General features: G+C 62.1%; 1 protein-coding gene and 1 long non-coding RNA gene across 8 annotated transcripts; one reads left to right on the top strand and one right to left on the bottom strand.

Moving 5' to 3' along the window:
• Positions 1 to 275: 275 nt before the first annotated feature.
• On the bottom strand, positions 276 to 19,646 carry GPRC5C (G protein-coupled receptor class C group 5 member C). Of its 7 annotated transcripts, XM_045836066.1 has the most exons (6): positions 16,404 to 16,803; positions 15,639 to 16,003; positions 8,326 to 9,423; positions 5,763 to 5,857; positions 3,906 to 4,055; positions 276 to 2,226 (listed from the first exon to the last, which is right to left on the bottom strand). In XM_045836066.1, the coding sequence occupies exons 3-6, from the start codon at positions 9,389 to 9,391 to the stop codon at positions 2,194 to 2,196; spliced, it is 1,344 nt and encodes a 447-aa protein (XP_045692022.1). In that variant the 5' UTR covers positions 9,392 to 9,423; positions 15,639 to 16,003; positions 16,404 to 16,803; the 3' UTR covers positions 276 to 2,193. The 7 variants fall into 7 exon arrangements, with proteins under 7 accessions (XP_045692022.1, XP_045692025.1, XP_045692024.1 ...); XM_045836069.1 differs by lacking the exons at positions 15,639 to 16,003; positions 16,404 to 16,803 and adding an exon at positions 19,622 to 19,646; XM_045836068.1 differs by lacking the exon at positions 15,639 to 16,003 and having other exon boundaries at positions 16,404 to 16,804.
• LOC123816853 lies at positions 16,968 to 20,702 on the top strand. Its single transcript, XR_006785348.1, has 3 exons — positions 16,968 to 18,008; positions 19,096 to 19,203; positions 19,800 to 20,702. It is a non-coding gene; the product is annotated as an uncharacterized LOC123816853 (long non-coding RNA).
• The last annotated feature ends 466 nt before the right edge of the window (positions 20,703 to 21,168 follow it).

Raw genomic sequence — 21,168 nt, 5'->3', positions numbered from 1 at the left:
CCCACCCCGGCCCAGGACACCCCAGGAGCCCGGTATTTCACAGCGTGGTGCCTTCTGCCCCCTGCACGCCAGGGGCAGTGGGACTGTGACAGAAGTTGCCCCCTCTCCTGCCCCATCCCGACACCCCCGGCCCTGTGTGTTGGGCGGGTGAGGGGGCAGTGGTCTGGGGCTGGGGGTGCTGGGAGGCCGGGTTTCCCGTCTTAGAATAAATTCCCAACCGAGAAGGAAGTTACTTGGAATGAAACAGCTTTCCCCAGGCTAGAAGACAAAGAGGACATCTTTAAAAATATATATTATGCATAAAGCCCAGAAAAATTCTTCGTGAACATGGAGGGATTCAGTGGTCATGATTCCTCACGAACAGGGAGTGAGGTCGTGTAGTTCCGAGCAGGTCTGAAGTCCCAGGGCTCTGCGCCGAGGGGGAGTCCCGTGAGTGGCTGTAAAATGCACCGGGACGCCGGCCTGACCTCACTGGCTGCAGGTTTTCTCCCCTCCGGGCCTTGCCGAGGTGCAGCCGGACCCCTCCTCTCCCCTCTCCGCCCGGCCGAGGACCCGAGGCAGCGGGTCCACAGGGCCTACCTGGACCCGGCCCTCTCCAGGCCTCACTGCAAACCTCGGGGGACCTGTGCACAAACCCACATTCACTGCAGGCTGCTCCCCGCGGCCGCTTGGCGCCGCGAGGGACTCACGTGACCCTCTCATCTCCAAGGGCGAGACAGTCCCTTTGTTCGCCGTGAGGGATCTCGGGGCCACTAACCTAGATCAAGAGAAGCCCGAGGCGCACAGAGCTCCCCGCCTCCCTTCGTCGGAAGGAAGTTACACTCCGTTCTCAGAACCGAGCCACTCAGTACAATGGATCATAAACGGCGGAGGGGGGGGGTCATACTGGGGGGTACAGCCCTATTCTCACCTGCAGGGCCTGTTCACCCCACTTAGCTCCGGTGACAAAGGCACGGGCTGCTGGGGGCAGGAGGGTGGCCCTGGAGCTGCAGGACTGGGCACAGGGCAAGGCTGGGCACAACCCATCTCCCCTTGCTGCGCTGGGCCTTGCCCTCTTCTCGGCACCCAGAGGAGACGCCGGGCTAAGAACCCAGCTGCAGGGGCACTCCTGGGGCGACCCCCCTGATGAGCCAGCTCCGCCTGGTGCCAGAGGGCAGGTCAAAGCCGGGGTGGCGATGCTCCAGAGACGCGCCCACAAATGGGGAGCCGTGCACACCTGGGCCCTTGGTGTCAGCATCACGCAGGTCCAGCGGATGTCCCCCACTTCCCTGGGGGGCGGGGTCAGGGCCCTCTGGACCACATCCTGGGTGAGGAGAGCAGGACCAGCCCAGGGAGGCGCCCGAGGTGAGGTAGAAACCTTCCCCCCACCCATCAGGAAACGGCACAGCGTTCAGCCCTGGAGGCCGCGCACCTAAGCGGCCTCCCCCCAAGTCCCACAGGTCTGTCCTGGAAGAGGCCTAGGCCCCAGTCCGCGTGGCCCAGGACTCTCGGCTGGTCCCTGAGAAGGCAGCCCCAGCCTCCGTCTTGAGTCTTGCCGGAACCCAGTTCCCCGCAGGTGGGAGGGTGTGGAGTGGCGGTGTGGCGGGGCCTCGGGTCCAGGTCGCCGGCCGGCCGTGCGGAGGAGCAGAGTCTGTCCGGGCCTCGGTGAGCTCTGCCCCAGCTCGTGGCCTCCCACGGTTCACTCGGCGGGTGGCAGGAGGCCCAGGTGAGAAAGGCAAGAGCCAGCTTCTGCCACGGCACGGCTCCAGAGATTGTCCTCGATTCACCCAGGTTCGGAGGGGGACGGCTAATGCTGGACACTAAGGGTGGCCAGGAAGGCTCGCGGTGTGAAGACAGGGGCATCTGAGGATGGCCATCTGGACAGCCACAGCATGAGGACACAAGGGCTGGGATGTGGGGGGGGGGGTCTGTCACGAGGGCGACGGAGGCAGACAGGTCCACAGACAGCTCCCGTAGCCTCCATCACTCGGGGACCAGAAGACGCAGGGCAGGGCAGGTGGGGGCTGGCCCTAGAGCCCCAGCCATGAGCCTCGGGGTTCCACAGAGCCCCCGACTTGGTCCAGTGCTCCAGATCGGCGGCCACGGACCCTCCCAGGTCCAACGACCGGGCTAGGGAAGGGGCGGGGCCCTGCCCAGCCGGGACACAGAGGAGTGAGGGCATCTAGGCGACGTGCAGTCCAGGGAACAGGGCGTCTACCATCTCGTTTTATTTTGCGGGGACTGAGCCTAAAGTAACCAGAGAGAGCAACAGTCAAAGGCGACCCCCTGCTTGGGGCCGAGTGCTACTGGCTTGTACTAGAAACAGGGCTGGAGTCCCGGGGGAGCTGGTCAATTTGACATAAAAGGAAACGCTTGGGAAAAGTTTCTCTTTTTGCTTCCGGCAACCTTTCACTCCCTTTCAACAGAGCATTTTTTTTTTCCCCCTATAACCGGTGTCAGAAAATAGCTTCTGGCTACTTGGAGAGAAAAGTTCCCAAGCCCAGGAGGGGCGGGCTTGAGCCAGGGTCCAAGGGTCAGGGCGCTGCCGCGTGTCCGCGCCCAGGCCCCCGGGGCCCCGCTGGCTGACCCCGGGCCGCAGGAAGTCGGGGTCTCGAGAAAACCCAGCTGGGCTTGGCCACGTCTAAAGGCCGCGCAGGCTCTGAGGGTCAGTTTGCTGACCCGTGGGAGGAGGCCGGGGAGTCACACCCCAACGTCCCCTGGAGCCCAGTCTAACCCTAAAATGGGACCGGCTCTGGGATTTCTGCCTCTGGGAAGGAGCACGCGGTCCGGCCCTTCTTCTGGTGCAGCCGCGAGGATGACGGTGAGCTGGGGTGGAAAGGCCCTGCCCGTGAAGCAGCGAGCAGAGTGGCATTTGAATCATTCCTGCCCAGCGGCGCAGCCAGCCACAACGGGGCCCTGTGACCCTTGGCACCTTTGTAAACCCGCTCCGTAAAGCGACCTGAGAGCACGGAGCAGAGTGACCCTCCGCCTGGTCCCCTAAAGGATCTGAACCGCCGTCCCCCACCGAGAGGCTGAAGTTACCCCATCTCCCCTTACGCACGCCTCCCCTTACACACGCTGCCCGCAGAAATGCCTGCTGGTGCGTCCGCCTTCCCTGCTCCGCCCCCACGTCCGGCCGGCGGAGGGGGACCCGGAGGAGAGCCGCCCGATTTCAGACAGGCTCACATGGTGGACCAGCCCCCAGGCAGGCGCTGACCCAGACGTTCATTCTGATCACACACACGCCAGAGACCCCGGCTCAGCCGAGGAGTCCTTCACTGGGGTGGGAGTGGGGGTGGGGGAGGGGGAATGCCAGCTACTTCGCTGCGCGGAGGGAGAACCCAGGGCAGCTCTCCCGAGAGCCGGACCTAGAGGGAGACGGAGGGAGGCGCCACCCACGGGCCCTGGAGGAGCAGTTCATCGGGACACCGAGAGCCGGGTCAGACACGACGTCCCCCGAGGAAGGGGTACTGAAGCAGGAGAGTGTTTATTAGGCGCTCTGCTCCTCACGGAGGAGCAAGACCCAGGGCGGAGCGCGCCCGCGAAGTCTCTCAAGGTTGCAGGCGCCTCTCCAGCGACCCTGGAGGGCGCCGGTGCCGACTGGCCGCCGCCCCAGGAAGAACACTATGTGGCTGGAGGCGACCCTGGGGCGGAGCCGGGGTCGGCCCCTCGACTCCACAAACACTGAGGATGGGGAGGGGCACCTGGGACACCCACCCAAACATCGGCCAACGGGGCTGGGGGGCCGCCCGGCTGAGGCACACGCTACCCTGAGCCATCGAGGGGGCGCGGGGAGCAGGAGAGCCCCGGGGGGGAGCTCTCGGGCCTTGCCTGGCGCAGACCAGGTCCCCACGGCACTCCCCACACCTGCCAGCTGCCCGCCTCCTGGCGCCGACTCAGTCCCACACGTAGGGGTTTCTAAAGACCTGAGAGTTCTTGTCGTCTTTGGACGGAGTGGCCACCTGGTGGCTCTGTACTGCATACATGTCTTCGGCCCTCAGGGTGGAGTTGGCGCTGCCCATCACCTGGCTGTTGGCGGTGGCCCGCGGGAGGATGACGTCGTAGGCTCCCTCGGACTGGAAGGAAGAGCAGGTGGTCTCACGGCCAAGCCCCGCCGCTCGAACACGCGGCTTCCGGCAGGGCTCCGCCTGCCGGCTCCCCGCCCCCGCCCCCACCCCGTGCGTCGGAGGACGCCGCCTCTGCAAACGGCGGGCTGACCTCTGACCCTGCGAGGGAGGCCCCAGAGGCGCTCCTGGGCTTCACCTGGCCCTTCTCGGTGCCCTCCTGCCCCTCACCCCTCTCGCCTGTCTCTGGGGCTCCCAGCCCCCCTTCCTCGAGACTCTCGCCCGAGTCGCCCCGTTGGCCCTCCAGCCCCTCCCCCACTACCACCCCAGCGTCACAGCGGCCGAGGCGCCGGGCCGAGGACCGGCTCGTCTCGGGCGCTGGGCGTGCCCAGGTACTCCTTGTCTAGGAGTCTCACTGGAGACTTAAAACCCCAGCTCGCTGCCTGGCACCTGGGTGGGGCCGCCGCGGTCCTGTTCTTGTGCAGCTGAGACAGGGCTGAGGGCTTGGGGGTCCTGAGGGTCCCCGCCCCTGGCCCCACCTGTCTTCCCGAGGGAAAGAGCTGCCGCCAGACCCCCTGCCCTGGAGGCTCCTGGGACATCTCAATGGGCGTCCTCAGACCCGGGTGTGCGGCTGAGTCCCCGGGACCATCTCAGCCGCGCCCGCACCCCTGGGGTGGGCGAGACAGACTCCGCATTAGCAAGGCGAGGCCACGGAAGATGCCGACCACCGGTGCCTCCACCCGCGGGCCCTGCCCCACGTGCATTATTAGGGAGATGCCAGTGATGGTGGTGGTGCTGACGGTCTGGGGCTGTCCTTTGAGAATTACTGAGTCCAGATTCTCCCCCACCACCCCCACCCAGAGAGTGAGGGGCGTCAGGTGTGGACTCAGCTCCCGGTGGCCGCGGGCTCAGGCTCAGGGACATGGCAGCGCTGGGGCTGGACGTTTCGGAGACCTTAGCTTCACCCTGGCCCCGGGCTCCCAGCGGGAGGGGATAACACCACCCTGCTGACCGCCCTCCTTCCTGTTCCCAGCACCGTGCCAAGGCGGTCACTGCCCTCTCCGGCTCCCTGCCCTCTCCCCACGGTGGCTGCCAGCCCCGGAGGAGGAGGAACATATAAGGAGCGAGTGACTCTAACCCACCTTCTTCCTGTTCCCATCCCCTCCCTCCACTGACAGAGCGTCTGGCTCCCAGAGCCCAGGGGAGGCGTGAGGGCTGCTGCCTGTGTGTGGGGGGAGGGGCGCCTCCCCGGAGGCAGCTGTGGTGGAAGAGTCAACACCCACCCAGACCTGCTACTTCCTCCTCTGTACCTTTGGAGCACCCCCCCACACACCCCGAGAAGGACACCAGCCCAGCTGGCTGAGGCCCTCCTCTGTCCCTCCCCAAGCTTCTGCCGGGAAGCCGGCAGCTCCCACCGGCTCGGAGAGCTCAGCCAGTGGTCCCCATAGCCCGAGGTCCCAGTTAGTGCGCGGCACCCCAACGGCACGGGGCAGGAAGGTACCCCCGCAATGTAACTGAAGACAGTGGGCACCACAACTCCAGGAAAAGGACACGAGGAGCTGGGGCTCTGGGTTCCCCGAGGCCGATGCCTCAGATGGGGACGCCTGCCTCCTCCCCGCCACCTGCCCCCTGCCCCACCCTGGCCACGCGGCCCTCCGCCTGCCCACAGAGGCTGCGCGAGGCGGCTCCCGGCAGGGCCGGGGGCTCGGGCCCACTCACCGGGCCTTTGTGCATCAGGGCCATCTCGGTGGGCTGGTACACGCCGGTCAGCAGCTGCCCGTTGTACCCACTGTACGGCGACACTGGTCTCTTGGCTGCAGGGAGACACAGGAGAGGGTGGAAGGCCAGGCTGCTGGATCCCCTTCCCAGCTGAGAGCGAGGTTCCCGGGGCAGGGAGGCGGGGGAGAGGACCAGGCTGCCTGGGGGTACCATCTAACCTGGAAGGGGGCCCAGCCCAGGGTGGCCAGCTTGGGGGTGAGGCTGTGCAGGTGTGGGGGCCCCTGCGGAACCCTACACCCCTCTGTTCGGATGCTCGGGGAGCAGTGACACTGCTTGCCTTCCCCTGCAGTGGAGGAAACCCCCCCCTTCATTGGTCTGTTCAGAAAAACGCTCCCGTCAGCAACTTTCACATCCCCATCCGCCCTCCGGGGCCAGAGGCCACCAGGGGAGCACTGGCCTTCGGCCGCCTTCCAAGACGGACGGCCGGCCGGCCTCCGGCTCTGGCCTCTGCGGCCGCGGGCCAGCGGCCAGGCGCTGGGGTAAGTACAGCAGAGACCCCATCGCCCCGGACCCCAGGGGCAGGGCTGGGTGCCGACTCCCCACAGCCCGCAGCCCAGAGGCCCCCCAGGGGATGTGAAAACACATCCTGTCCCGGGGAACCCTGGGCGAGTCTCCAGAATGGCTTTTGGCTGCAGAATGCCCCCTCCCCCGCAGCCTCCTTCGATGTGCTGGTTTCCTGATCTGTCCCCCCGCCGGGCACTCCCAGGGCGTCGAAGGAAACCTGCTGACTGACCCCGGGCCCCGACAGCGGCCTGGATGTCTGGATGTCTGTCTGTCTGTCTGCGGCAGGCCGATGGCCCCGCACCTCGGAGAAGCCACCACAGGGCTTCTACATGCTGGGCTCACTCCATTGGTTTTTTCCCATTTGGAAAAAAAAAAAAAAAAACTACAGGAAAAAAACCTGCCACATTCCCAGCAGTATTTGCCTCCAGAGGCCAAAGGCTGAGGACTGTTTGGCCCTGACAAACACACGCGGGTAGGAGCAGAGGTGGGGGCGGCCGGAGCGCCTCCCAACACCGACCCACGAGCCCCTCTGTCCGGCCGGCCTCATCAACCGTGCCCACACCCCCCCCGCCAGCCCACAGACACTCCACTGGCCCCACTCTGCCCAGGGCCACCCTGGGGGGCAGATCAAAGGCCAGTGCTTGGCAGGATGAAGGTTGCTCCTGTCCCCAGAGCAGAGATTATGGGACCTTGGTGTGCAGAGAAGTGGCCGGGAGTCAGTTCTCGGGTCCCGGAACTTCCCCTGCCTCCAGCACGGGCCGCAGCGCTGGCACCAGACAACCAGGCAGCTAAGGGCTTCGGCCCCCGAAGATCTTGATGGGCACAGCCCGGGGCGGGGGCGGGGCTCTGAGGCTGCACCTCTGGGCCTCTGGGTCACGCCAGACCGAGGGGCTGTCTGTAGCCAGCTGGCTAGGAAAGCACGTGCACAGCACCTGGCACACAGCAGGCGCCCAGTAAATGCCAGTGGTCCTCTCACAGTTCACAAGTGCCAGGGAAAGGCTCCTTGTCCCGGAAAAGAGCCATCTCCGCTTCTGCTTCCCAAGCCGCTCCCTGGGGGCACGGGGCCTGGGGGGCGGGGGTGGGGGGTTTGGCACACACCGCAAAGGCTCAAAGGCTTTACTCCCCTTCCTGCCTCTTCCGCCGGGCGCCCTCAGCCGGACCACCGAGCTGCCAGGAAAGCCTGTCCCATGAACAAGGAGCCTGGGCTGGAGCTCAGGGCCCAGCTGGCTGGGTAGTGGGTGCTGCCTATTAGACTGGATATAGCATGAGTGCTTCTATTAGAGAGAAAGAAGGTTAGCCCTGGCCGGGTAGCTCAGTTGGTTAAAGCATCATCCCGATACGCCAAGGCTGTGGGTTCGATTACCGGTCATAGCACGTGTAAGAATCAACCATCGAATGCACCCATAAGTGGAACAACAGACCGATGTTTCACTTGTTCTCTCTCTCCCTTTAAAATCAATGAACTGAAAAGACTTTTAAAGGAAACTAAGATGACTAGGAATATGCACATAATGGACAGACAAGCTCTGGAAGGAAGATGATCATAATCATAAAATAACAGTAATGCGCACAGCTAACAGCTAATGCTGCCCGAGCACCTGCCGAGTGCCGGGCGCGTGCACGAACCAGTCCTCACCAGGGCCCCCTTCAGCGGGACCCGTCCTCGTCCTCGGTTTACTGATGAGGCGACCGGGGCACATGGAGACAAAGTACCCATCAACAGCGGTCAGTTCTGGGGATGGGGAACAGGAAGGAACCGGGGGGACTGGGGAAATGGTGGAGAGAAGAAACTTCGTTTGATATGTCACATTTGACATGTCATGGTGAAGATATATTCATGGATTCCGTAACTATAGTAAAAACTACCTTAAACAAGGAATTTAGGGACTCTAAGGCAGAACACTACAGCTGAATCTCAGGAGCCTTGCTGGAGACCGCCCCCCCACATCGTCCTGCAGTGAAAGGGCGTGGAAGCAGGGGGAGGAGCCCCGAGACCCACCTGAGGCCGGCTCGTCCATGGAAAAAGCCTTATTCTCCACAAACATGCTCTGGCCCTTCTGCTCTTTCAGGATGGTCTCGTAGCCCACGCCGCGGGTAGGGTACAGGTCCCCCTGGTAGCTCTGCTCCGGGCTGGCCTTGGTCACCTGGGACACCTCGGGGATGACGTAGAAGAGCACGAAAGCCCAGGCGTTGGCGGCCAGGGCGATGGCCAGTGTGGGGTCATCCCAGGTGGGCCTGTGGTGCTGCCGGTTGCCGTAGGTGTACATGACGATCCACACCACCCAGATGGCAATGGAGGTAGCCGTGGCCAGCAGCACGAAGACGCCGTGCTTCCGCCAGCGCTTGAAGCGGCCACACAGGGCGGGCCAGGCCCCCGCGAAGGCGGCCAGCAGCAGCAGCATGACGTAGATGAGTGCCATGACGAAGTCCATGTTGGCGATGTCGCAGGGAGAGGCCCCCGCCGCCGCCGCCGCCCCCCCGGCACTGCCGTTGTGCAGGGGGCGGTCCTCGCCGCCTCCCCCCCGGACCAGCGTGATGATTAGCCACTCCGTGTTGATGATCACCTCCACGAGGGTCAGCAGCAGGGCCACGGCGAAGACCACCCAGCCCCGGGGCCCGTGGTTCTTTCGGGCCAGGAAGTTGAGGGCGAAGACATGGGCTGCCAGGCAGGAGAAGCAGATGGCGAACAGGACCCCGAAGAGGAACCGCCGGGAGGCGCAGGTGGAGAAGTCGGGCTTTACCACGCAGGCGAACACGAGGCAGAAGAGGCCCAGGGTCCCCAGCAGGAAGAACACCTGGGTCCCCAAGAGGCTCCTCTTCTTGGTGTCCTGCACGAAGGGGAGGCTGGCCACCAGGATGATGGTGAGGACAAAGGTGGTGACGACGCCCGCCCCGGCCACCGCCTCCAGGACGATGCCCCACGCCCCAGACTGGTCACACAGGTTGTAGTAGAGGGGGTTGAGGTCCGGGCTGCAGCCAGGTGGGGCTTGGCTCTGCGCCTGCGCCCTCGGGGACAGGAAGAGGAGCATTCCCAGGCAGGTCAGCAAGGCTCCGAGGGCGGCCATCCTGGCTCCCGGGCCAGGCTCCCACGGGGTCCCTACAGACAGAGGGAGCAAAGGCAAAATCAGTCCTCCAGAGCCAGCCTCTGACACAGGTGCAGCTTCCCCGGTCCTGCACCAGGGCGGACAGTGCAAGTGGACCCTGAGACTGTCCCCCTGGGCTTCAGAATCCTTCTTAACACAGAACTCCCGGGAGGCGTATCAACGGACCAGAGAGGCAAATGAGATGAAGCCCATTTGTCCGCCATCCCATTCCTAGTCGTGGAAGAGAAAGAGACTGCCATTGAATTTTTGGGTCCCACCCCTCACCAACCAGAAGCTGGGTCCAAATTTTCCCTAAGTCTTGCAGCTGGCGGGGGGTGGGGGGTGGTGTTTATGAGGAAGTCCAAACCAAGCATGCCACCCATTTGGAACTTCCTCTCTCGCTCCGAAACTTCCAGAGCTCAGCAGGCCAGATACCACGCCCCTACACTCTGTCTGTGGGATGCCGAAGTCCATGGAGGATCAGCCCTATGTTCATTCAGTCCATCCTTCATTCATTCAACAGGCATTTAACAAGCACCTGTGACAGGCGCTTGCCGCCAAAAAAAGAATGAAGAGCCGGAAAGTCATACTGGATACTTATCGGCGCTTCCTGCGATTCCTCCCTCCCACTTCCCTTTCCTGCCTGTCACTTGCACACTCTCAGTGCCCAGGCCTCTCCCCAGAACCCACAGTTCTTTGTCCAGCTCCATCGCTGAAGTCTCGGAATACAATAATTTCCCAGCTACGGAGTTAATAACTTAATGCAAAAATTCTCCTAGGGGGCATTAACATTTTAAAAGCAAGAACCAGGCAAGGGCAATGCAAACCCCAAAGGAATCAAGCTATAATGAAACACTTTAAAGCACTGTAGCTAAAAGCAAGAAAAGTGTCTTTTATTCACATCAGGAAGCTGCCTTACTACTCTCTCCACTCATTCAGCCGGTCCTGGGGAGCAGCTGCGCCAGAGGAAACCGAAACCCCGCGCTCGACACCACCTGGATGTCTCCTGTACCAGGCGGAGGCGAGGAATGGGGCAGGCTAAGAGAGTTCAAGACCCCATCGAGTGGGCTTTCCATTCAAAGGCTTCACCTTTATTGGGGAGAACAGAAAATTTAAATGCTCTAAAGTGTAAGTTACAAATTCCAAAATTCTATGAAACGCAGGTACTTCACATTTAAATCACTCCTCAAGTTCAAATAACTAGGGATAACCCTGGCTATTCTTCTCACCTCCTGGGCCCAGGAATTGCCCAGAAAGAAAGACAGCAACCAAGCTTTCCTGGGCTGATAGTGACCACTAGTGGCTGGCAGGGGAATGGCATGAGCCAACTCGATCCTCCCCACCTCCTTCCTCTCCTCCTTTTTTGCAGTTTACCTCTTACGTTTTCATCATTCCGGTTACTTAATTTCTTTTTCTTCTTTCTTTCCATTTTTTAACCCTCACCTGAAGACATTTTATCATTGCTGGGGGAAAGGGGAGAGAGAGAGAGAGAGAGAAAACACTGACATGACAGAAACATTGATTGGCTGCCTTCTCATAGGTGCCCGACTGGGGATCGAACCTACAACTCGGGTACATGCCCTGATGGGGAGAATAGAACCCACGAACTTTTGGTTATGGGACAAAGCTCCAACCAACTGAGCCACACTGGCCAGGGTCCTGGTTACTGAATTTCCAACAGGCAAACAAAAATCCTACATCTCAGCTGATATACACTGTCTCTCCATAATTAAATGAAAGAACACTACTACTAACTTAGGAAAACGAAAAGTGAAACTGACATAATAAAGATGCATTTTCAACATCCTTTAAGATATCCTACATGCCCCCCTTGAAAATATTCCAGGGATCAGCCTTCTGGGCTACCTCATCTATCAAGTAAGCCTGCATTTCCCACTAACTCATTTTATTAAATTCTTTTTTCAAGCCCAGTTGCCATCCCCTATTATGTAAGTTCCAGGTGTATGACATCGTGACTGGCATTTACACACCTTGGGAAGCGATCTCCTATCAACTCAATAAATTAACATGTTGACGTGAATGTTGCTACTGTTTTCCTGAATAATTGGCACTGTGACAGTTACTCCTTCCGATGCAAAAGCATGTCTCCCCCACACTGCGACTTAAATAGGCTTTTGCGGGGGCCTTCGTGTAACTGCACACCAGTGAGGCACACGCACTGGTACTTACTCGGGTCGGACCGAGGAGAGAGTCAGGGAGAAGGGCCAGCGGGTGAGGAGAAAGGCTGAAGCGCTCCAGGAGGTAACTTACAGATAACACGCTAGGGGACCCCGAGCACCCAGTCCCGTCTCGGGCATCCTTAGCTCCACAGCACGGCAGCCACAATCTGGGGTGAAGCTGGGACATATGGAACTGAGCCCTGAGAGCGGCCACCCAGGCTGAGCCTCCGGGCGCCCGAACATCTTCGAGTGCCTCTTATGGCCCCGGTTAGAACAGGCACTTACTCCAATCTGCAAATATTGACCATGCACTGGGGGCCAAGGCCCAGGTGTTCTCAGAACTCTGCAAAGCACAAAGCGGAACAAACACAGTCCCCGACTTGATGGTCTTTAAAGATCTACTAGGAGATAGAGCATCGAACATCTTGCCGCACAGCGTAAGTCATCAGTTTGCCTCAACAAACTCTTATAAATTTTTTTTTAAAAAATGTAACGGTTTCCCTGGCTGGCGTAGCTCAGTGGATTGAGCGCAGGCTGCGAACCAAAGCATCACAGGTTTGATTCCCAGTCAGGGCACATGCCTGGGTTGCAGGCCACGGACCCCAGCAACCGCACATGGATGTTTCTCTCTCTCTCTCTCTCTTTCCCTCCCTTCCCTCTCTAAAAATAAATAAATAAGAAAAATCTAACGGGACAGATAAGATAGGTCTGTGAGGAAAGTACACGTGGAAGAATAAAGTGCCACGCGGCAGATTTTACTTCTGTTACAGAAACGGAGGGAAGGAAGCTCTTCGGGCTGAGGGGTCGGAAGGGACGGAATGGAGACCGTCCATCAAGTTCACCAAGTACGAACGAAGTGGCTAGCTTCGGTCAGACTAGAAACACCGCCCCAGGGAGGGAGTCCAGAGCGCGATCCTAAAGGCAAAAAAAGGGGAGCCGCCCGAGGCTGATTTTCGCCCCGAGAGGGGCACCTGTGGGTTGTGCTTTGGGAGCTGAGTCTGGCACGAAGCACAGGCGACTGGTCTGTGGAGGGCATGTTTGCCCAGTTCAGAGAGTGAGACCCAGGGGAAGCCACAAGGGGCAGACTGGAGAGGTCCTTTCCGAGCCGGAACCGAAGGCTGGCGGGATGTGGGGGAAAGGATGCTACGCCTTCGCTACAAGTTCAAGTCTGACAACAGCCACGCCGTTCTGAAATACCAAGCCAGGGCTCTTATATCCCACACCCCTGGGTCCACCTTGCTCTTGGGTCCACACCTGCCTGTCCCCGTAGCCCCCCAGAGCCCAGCACCTCACAGGCACGTGGGCCAAGGCCAGGGAAGCTTCACAGCCCTCACCCCAATCATCTCTGAACTCGGCTGCTGGCCCTGGACCACGCCCTTCAAGTCTCGCCTCCGGGAGCCCCACGGACAGGGGAACGCCCCAGGAAGGAGACAGGAGCCTGCCTGCCCTTCCTCCCCGGTCCAGGTAACTGCTGCCCTGCCCCTCACCCGCCCCGGATGAAACCAACCGTTCCCACCTGGTCCATCTCATTTCTCGGATTTCCTGGTAAATGGGAGGACGAGTGGGGAGACAAGAATACACTAACTCGGGTGGGGAAATTGGGCCAGATCGGACCCGGCTCTTGTCCGCTGCCTAGGACAGCGGCCCCCAGAAGCCGGCAGGAGACTTAGCAAACTCAGAAGAGACTGATGTCCGGGAACCCAGACTCAGCCGGTCAGCTGATGGCCCCCCTTTAAGACAGTGAAGGCGCAAGGATGTCAACGAAACGGACCCAGCGCTGCCCGAGACGCTCACTCCCACGGGCCCCTGGGGCCTGCCCGTCTGGGCGGAGTCTTCTGAGACCGGCGCACTCACGTCTCCCCTCCAGGCTCTAAGGTCTGAGCCTGGCAAACGACACGGGTCCCCTGCAGCACCTCGTGCCGTGCCTTGGACACCCTGGGCATCTGAAGATGACCCACGGGCCCTGCTCAGTGCCCGCTGCTCCCATCCCGGCCCTGCCTCTGTCACTTTAGAGAGCCGTCTTCGGCTTGAAGGTTATCAGTGGGGTCAAGGCGGCGACCCTCCTTCTGCCCTGTGAGATTCCCCCACACCACGGCCACAGCCCAGCCCCCTGCCTCCGACACTCCACCTCCCTGGAATCAGCCGTACAAATATTTTAATCACCTCTGGAACCAGCCTTTCCCCAGGCTCAGCTACTCAGCTGGATACTGTTCCTGAACCCCCTCCTGCCCTCTGTCCCCCCTCGGGGGAGCAGAGAGGACTCAGGGGTGCCAGTGATCTCAGGGCCCAGCCAGCCCCGACTGGCTTCACCTAGCAAGGATGCGGCACCGGGGCCCTCAGCTTTCCCAGAACCACCAACTCCCGCCCCTCCCCCAACCCACACAAAGGCCTGCGAGCCACCCTGGAAAGAGCACCTTGGGTTTTGCCTGGCCGCCCGGTCTGTCTCCCGGGCTCAGGAGTACAGAGGGACACGGGGCACAGCCAGGTTACCTTCCAGGGGGCCGTGACCCTTGAGAGCTCCCCGTGGGAGGCACCTGTGCTCGCCCAGGAATGCCAGGGCGCATCCTCCTTCCAGCCGGGCCCCACCACTCCGCACTCCGTCAGGAGAGATGGATGGACCCGCTGACAGCCTTCCCGCCGCCTCCCCTTCTCCCATCCATCTCTTCCTTCCTCCCGACCTGCAAAGCCCGTGCCGTGAGGAGCTACCTCCCGGCCCAGGTGGGGGAGGGGAGGGAGGGAAAGGGCGCTTGCTGGAACCCCAGCCTAGACCCGCACACGCACCTGGAAGGGGCGCCTTGGCGGCCAGAAGTCCCTGAGCACTCTGAAACTTGGAAGTCCCCCATCCAGGGCTCTGCTCAGGAAGTGTCACTCTGGAATGCGCCCCACCCCCCATCGCTCTCCCTCCCCCCCCCACCCGCCGCACGTGAAGGCTCAAAGCCGGGCGGGGGGGAACTCCAGGAGCACAAAGCTCTGTTTCCACCGATTCCGGCCCCTGTGCTTTATTTAGATCAAGGCTGTGGAGCCCTTAAGTGGCTGGGTTTTCCTGGGCGTAAAACTGCGGGCCTGGGGGTTAGGGGCGCTGCTCGACCTCTGCGGCTGGGAAGGGCCCCGGAAAAGCCATGGGCGGTGGGGGAGGAGGGAAGGGACCTAGAGGCCCCGTCGCCTGAAGTAGAAGCTCTTTGATCGCCTGAAGTCCCAAACTTCGGGCAGGAACAGAGAGCGCTCCCCATACACTCCTCCCCCCGCCCCCGCGGGGTTCTGCGCCTACGGAGCCGAAGGAGCCGGACAGCCACTCTCTCCCCACCTCCTCCGGCCACAGAAACCTGCCCTCCCTAGGCACCGCAGCGGGCAGCATAAAGGACAACGGCCCACTTTGACGGTGGATTCTCACAGAGGCAGTGGGGCTGGGGGGCGGGCACAGTTTGGAGACCCCAAATGTGAAGTTCCTCCCCGCCATCCTGCTCGGAGTCGCCGCGCCGGGTTCCTCCCCACCCCCCAGTCCTTGGCAGGATCCGGTTAGGAAAGTTTCTGCGACCCAGCGCAGTTCGAGCGGCGTCCTCCGCTCCCAGGTTCTCTCTGCCCTCGTCCACTCCCCGCGAGTCCAAGCCGACTCTTCCGGGCGGCCGAGGGGAGAACGAGAGGGAAGGCAGCCGTCCTTACCTGGGACGCGCCGCCCGCCCTGCTCCGGCGCGCGAGGTTTGGGGCCAACTCCTGCCCCAGGCGAGGCGCAGGCGGAGGTGGGAGGGACTCTGCGCCGGGCGCCGGGACCAGGCCCAGCCCTGGCCTCGGGTGGCTGGGCCCGGGCGAGGGGTCGAGGTGCGGGGCCTGCCTCTCCCCCGACCGGGGCTGAGCTGGCCAGAGCTCGGTCGCTCGCTCTCACACTGGCCTCACCCCGCGCTGGGTTCCTTTCTCTGGGCGAGGGTGGGCCGGCCCCTGAATCACCGTGACATCACCTCCATTCAGGCGCTGATCCCGCGACCGCAGCTCCAGGTGTGTGCACAAGGTTTACACTGTAACAAAGCCCGCCCGGCCCTCCCCCTCCGACTCACCTCCAGGCCTCCTCCAGGCTCCAGCTAGTCGCACTTTCCGGCAGGGGAGGGAGATCGGAGTTTCTGGCGGAGCTCGCCAGTGGGTTGTTGCTGTTTGCTGCCACGCCCCCGCGCGCGGGTGCGCGCACACTTACGCGCACTCAGTTTCTGGACTTGGCTTTCTCTCCGGAAAGCGGTTTGGGTACAGCCCAGCGCACCTCGCGGCCGGCTCTCTCCCCCTACATATCAGGGCGCGCGCGTGCGCGCGCAGGGACTCGCACCGGGGCCACCTTGGTGCGTCTCTCTGTGGTGGACGCCTAACCTTTTGTCACCTTCGTCCTGGCGCTCCCGTGAGACAACCGCCGGACACAGCTCACTGCTCTGGGCTGGAGTGAGAAGCACACTCAGACACAAAGTACGCCTTTGTCACATCTTCTGTGCCCCCCCCCCCCAGCTTGCACACGTGGACACAGAAGTGCGCGCACCTAGTGCAGTGGGCAGAGCTCAGAACCACTCGGGACTGTGAGCAGACGTCGTCCCGAACCTGACTAACCCGCACCTGGGTTTCCAGCGACCAGCCCAGACTCCAGCCAGCTCGGAGCGTGCGCTTCTCCAGGCGCGTCCGGGGTCCCAGTTCGGACTTGTCCTAATTAGCTTTCGCGCTGCAGTTCCCTTAGGCACCGTATTTAACCCGGCCCCAGAGGTCTCTGCGCTGCGGGGCCCTGGGTCCTGATCCCGAGTCCTGTCCCTCCCATTGCCCGGGGACTTTTCCACGAGTTCGGGTACCTTTGGCTCTCTCCACGCCCTCCCAGGCCCCGGGCTGGATCAGCGGGTTTCCACCCTTTCCCTTCTGGCCCCAGGAATCCGCAGAAAGGGAACCGCAGAGCTGAGGAAGCGAGTCCAGACTGGGACCTCCCCAGCCTAGTAAACAAGAGGAGATTTTCCAGCAGCCCGCCGTCCCCCGGGGCTGCGAGCTCCGCGCGAGGTGGGCTGCGCTGTCCGAGGCGCCCAGCGGGGCCTAGTTAGCACCGGCAGGAGGCCCGGCGGGACCGCAGCGCAGCGGGAAAGGAGCGGTTGTTGGGCCTGACCGGAGCCCAGGGGACACGGAGGGAGGGCGAGGCGCTGGGTCTCCGGGGTGCTGGTTCTCGTGACGCCGAGTTGCCTGGGGGATCGCCAGAGGTGCCCGGTGGGAGCCAGCTGGTGGCGGGGCGTGTTTGCTCAGCCTGGAACGCCGGTGGAGGGGGGAGGGGGCGGGGGGAAAGCAGGCGCAGCGGGGGAGGGGTGGCAGCTGGTCACGGGCCAGGGGGTGGCAAGGTGGGGGGAGGGGTACCTCCCGGGCTGTTTGTTTTGAGTGCCTCAATCTATGACAACCAGAAGTCGAACTCGGTGAATCACTCTGAGCCGCCGGAGCGATAAACCTCAGGCCGGCTCCTCCCCTCACACACCGGCTTTTCGGACACCGGAGGGAGTGTTGGCTTAGCGGCCCGAGCTGGTGGTGGGGCGCTGGTTTTTCTAGAACCTGCCGCTTTTCTGTGCCTTGCTCCTCGCCGACTGGGCCGGGAAATGAAGATTGAATTGTTTCAGTTCTTTTAAATATGAAGCAGAAGAGCGCAATTCTGCTGTGGAGTTGTGCCTTCCGTCTCCCTGCCTTAACTCCACCCCCCACCCCCCACCGGGCGCCCCCATGCGAGGGTGTGCAGAGCTTGTAAGGACGCAACAGCCCGGGTGCCCACCACGGAAGGGTGAGCGGAGGGCTGACCTAAGCCGGACGAGTAAGCCCCTCTGGCCTTGTGCTGTAGTGTAGTTCATTAACGAGGCTAGTAATGCGGAAATCAGTTTGCGGGGAGGGGTCGCTCATTAGCACGTGCGACCTGCTAGCTCTGAGACGGGGACAGGTGCGAGGGAAGCAAGTGGTCTGGGAGACAGGGACTTGGCCTGAGAGACCTCAGGGAGACACAGAGGGATTGTGGGTCCCTCGCAACTTGCTCTCAAGCTGTGGGCGCCCCTTCACCCAGAGAGACCTCTCCCAAGAGGCAAGGCTCCTCCTCCTGCATTCTAGGCGCAGGCAGCGGGGGGCTGGGGGACCTGGTGCCTGGCCCCCAGCTGGGAGTCCTGGGAGGGGGTGCACAGCAGCTGGGCTCTGCGCCCCAGCCCTGCACGGAGGGTAGCCCTGGGAATGTAGGGCAGTTTTCTGAGAACTGTTGCTTGTCCCCTTTTCTCCCCATCGCACTGTGGAACGTAATCTGCCTTTACAACAAAGCAGGGCCCTGGGGCAGAGGACTTGGGCCGCAGGATCCCGGTGACCTGCCTTCATTCCCCCTGGGGCCTGTGCCCCAGAGGTGTGGAGACTGGAGGGGGCGACACTGAAAGCCTCACCCCTCCCCCAGCCCTGTGAGTCTGAGTGGTGGGCGCTGCTGGCCACAGGGGGCCTCGAAGGGAAGCTCTGTGGGAGGGGCTGTTGCTCTACAAGGCTCCACCTACAGGGTCCTCCGTGCCCCCCAATGCCCCTCACCCATTGTAGTAGCCCACAGGCACGGAAGCCCTAAAAGCTCCCATTTCCCCTGAGAAATAGCACTTCGAGAGGCGGCCCCACGGAGTGTGCGTCTCCCTCCCGCCGACCCGTGGAGACCACCCTTGTTCCTTGGAAAACTCCTTCCTGTCTTTGGCCTGAAACAGTCGGAGGCTCTGACAAAGCCCAGGGGGTCAAGAGCAGCTCTGCCGTCCGCCAGCTCCGGGACCCGGCGGGGCAAGTCACTTCGTTTCTCCGAGGCCCGCTTTCCTCCGCTGTGTGGCGGGTAGGACGCCACCCCCACGGCTGGCTGGAGAACAGTGGGCAGACCCACGATTCTGTGGTCCAAACATCGGCAGAAAGGGTCGAGGGGCAGCCCCGAGACGGTAGCCCAATGCCAACCTTCGCCCCCACACCCCCTGCACAGCAGGGGCCTCGGAGACAGCGCTGCGCCTGCCCCACCTGCCCCACCTGCCCCGCCCACGGGTACCAGGCCTCCCTGGGCCCGCTGGGGAGGCCCACCTCCCCGGGCCGGCAGAGCCCTGCCTTCCGAGTCCAGAGCAGAGGCCTTGCTTGGGGCCCTGGCAGAGCCTGCCTGGAGTGCAGCTGGCTCCCTAGAGGGACTTCCCTTTTGCCTGGGTAGCAGGAGCCCTGGAGTGCTGGGTCAGCTGGCAGAATCTCTTCCAGGGGTCATTGCCGCCCGGGGAGCAGGAGGCCCCCTTTCCCAGGGGGTAGAGTGCCCCCCGGGGCCTTGCAGTCTGGGCCCAGTGGAGTGAAAATAGTTCCCCCGCGGAGCTGAGGGTGGGGCGCTTGGCTGCCTGACAGATAAGTGCCTGGAATCCTGTGCCGGTAAACAGATTTTGCATTTGCCCTCTGCTCGCCACCCACCACCCCCCCCCGCTCCCCCCACCCCCTCATTAACCGGTTACTGCCCAGGTTGCAGTGTCTGGCTCTGTGTCCTTTCCTCAGGCTCACGGGACTGTCTCCCTGGAGCAGCAGGGGCGACCTGGTTTTGTAAGAGGACCCAGGTACTAGGATGGCGCCTTGAGAGGCAGGAAGTCCAGGGACAGGGCGCAGGTGAGTTAAACGCTCGTTCACCACGACCGGCCGCCCATGGATGATCCCTCTGGAAATGTACCCGGAAGCAGGCCCGGGACAGAGCCTGCTGGAATGTCACCTGACGCCCAGCCCAGCCGCACCTCCCCCTGGGCATCCATGGCTCAGTGACCAGTGGCCAACCCCCCGCGGAAGAAGCAGCCTGGATTTTCGGAGTTGCCTGGGTCTGGCCAGCCTCCACCCGCCGACAGAATCTAGAAACCAGGGTCAAAGCTGACAGTCCAGGATGTGGGCCCCTCAGCTTACCTGTTCTTCCCCCCACACACACAAATGTGCAAACAGTGCTGCATTGAAGCCCCCCTTACCTTCAGGGAGAGTCTTACCCCAGACCCGAGACCACTGCAGGGGTGGGCACACCTTCTACCTCACCTCCACTCACCCTGCAAACCCCCTCGCCTTGGGGGGCACGGGTGACTTCGCCCACCACTCTGCTCACGACACCTTCACGGGCTCCCGCGGCCTTTGTAAGTCAAAGACCGAGCTCCCTGGCCCGGCATTCGAGGCCTCTGCAGCCTGCATCGACCTGGGCTCAGCCTCGTCTCTCCTCCGCCCCACAGGAAGCGGCCGCCACCGCAGCCTGGAGCTCAGCTCTGAGTCAGGCCACCGCGCTTGCCTTCCTGCAGCTTCGCTTGCGGTGCCCCCACTCTCACTCCGGGCCGCCCCACCTTTCGGACTCTCTGGATCAGTCCCCCTTGAAGGCTCTGTACGCCTCGCAGAAGCGTTAGCTGGTGACCCCTCAGCTAATGGGGGGTGCTCTGTCCCCCACTGTGCTCCCAGAGCTCCCAGCCCAGCACTGCGTCCCCCTGTTAATCACACCTCGTGGGTAAGGGATCTGGCCTCAAGGGCGTGAGGGGCTCAGTGAGAATGGACTCTCGGAGATTTCCTGCTCATCCCTCCCCAAAGCCCTTTGGAGAGGGCTTCATTCAACGAAAGTGGGCGGCACGTGTCAGTGGGGTGACGGGTGGAGAACCGAGAGCGGCTACCAGCCTTCTCTGAGGGGCAGGGCCTGGGCTTGGCCTGGCCACTGCCCAGAACCCTTGGCTCCCGCTGCCCCCCAGAACCCCGGGCCACGCAGTGCAGAGCGAGGCTGGCTAGTCTGTTTACGCCAGACCCTCAGTGGCTTAGCTCTGCGGGGCGCCGTGCTCTTTTCGAAGTGTCTTGTGTGTACATCTGAGCTTTACGGTGCCACGAGCCCCACAGGGCGGACAGTCTTATCCCCATTTCATAGATCCACAAACTGAGGCTCGTAGAGGCTACGCAACTCGCCACGAGTTACAGCCCATTTGTTGGAGCCCCGCTGGCCTCGCAGGTCACTGTGCTGCCCCCAAAGCGCCTTCTTGTCTCTGCTAGAGCTCATATGTTCCTGCCTTTCTTTTTTAAGATTTTCTTTATTTAGCCCTGGCTGGCGTAGCTCCGTGGATTGAGCGCGGGCTGTGAACCAAAGTGTCGCAGGTTCGATTCCCAGCCAGGGTACATGCCTGGGTTGCAGGCCATAGCTCCCAGCAACCGCATATTAATGTTTCTCTTTCTCTCTCTCTCTATCTCCCTCCCTTCCCTCTCTAAAAATAAATAAATAAAATCTTTAAAAAAAGAGATTTTCTTTATTTTTTTAAGGAGAGGGGAAGGGAGGGGGAGAAACATTGACGTGTGAGGGAAACATCCATCGGCTGCCTCTCGCACGCCCCCAGCGGGGAACCTGGCCCACGACCCAGGCGTGTGCCCTGACCAGGAATCAAAGCGGTGACCTTTCCGTTCTCCGGCCAGCGCACAACCCCCTGAGCCACACACCAGCCAGGGTACGTGTCCCGCCTTGCTGATGCTGGTTCAGGCACACGTCTTGTGTCCCCATAAGCTCTGGGACAGAAAGCTGTGTACCTGGTCCCTCTGTGGGTTCCCTTGGCGCCTCGCCCGTAGTAGGGCCTCAAT

The sequence above is a fragment of the Phyllostomus hastatus genome, unplaced genomic scaffold (genome assembly GCF_019186645.2).
Source record: "Phyllostomus hastatus isolate PE091 unplaced genomic scaffold, TTU_PhHast_1.1 phas_contig_210, whole genome shotgun sequence".
Classification (NCBI taxonomy): Eukaryota; Metazoa; Chordata; class Mammalia; order Chiroptera; family Phyllostomidae; genus Phyllostomus; species Phyllostomus hastatus.
Note: the sequence above shows the minus strand (reverse complement) of the source record. Positions and strands in the feature narration are given on the sequence as shown.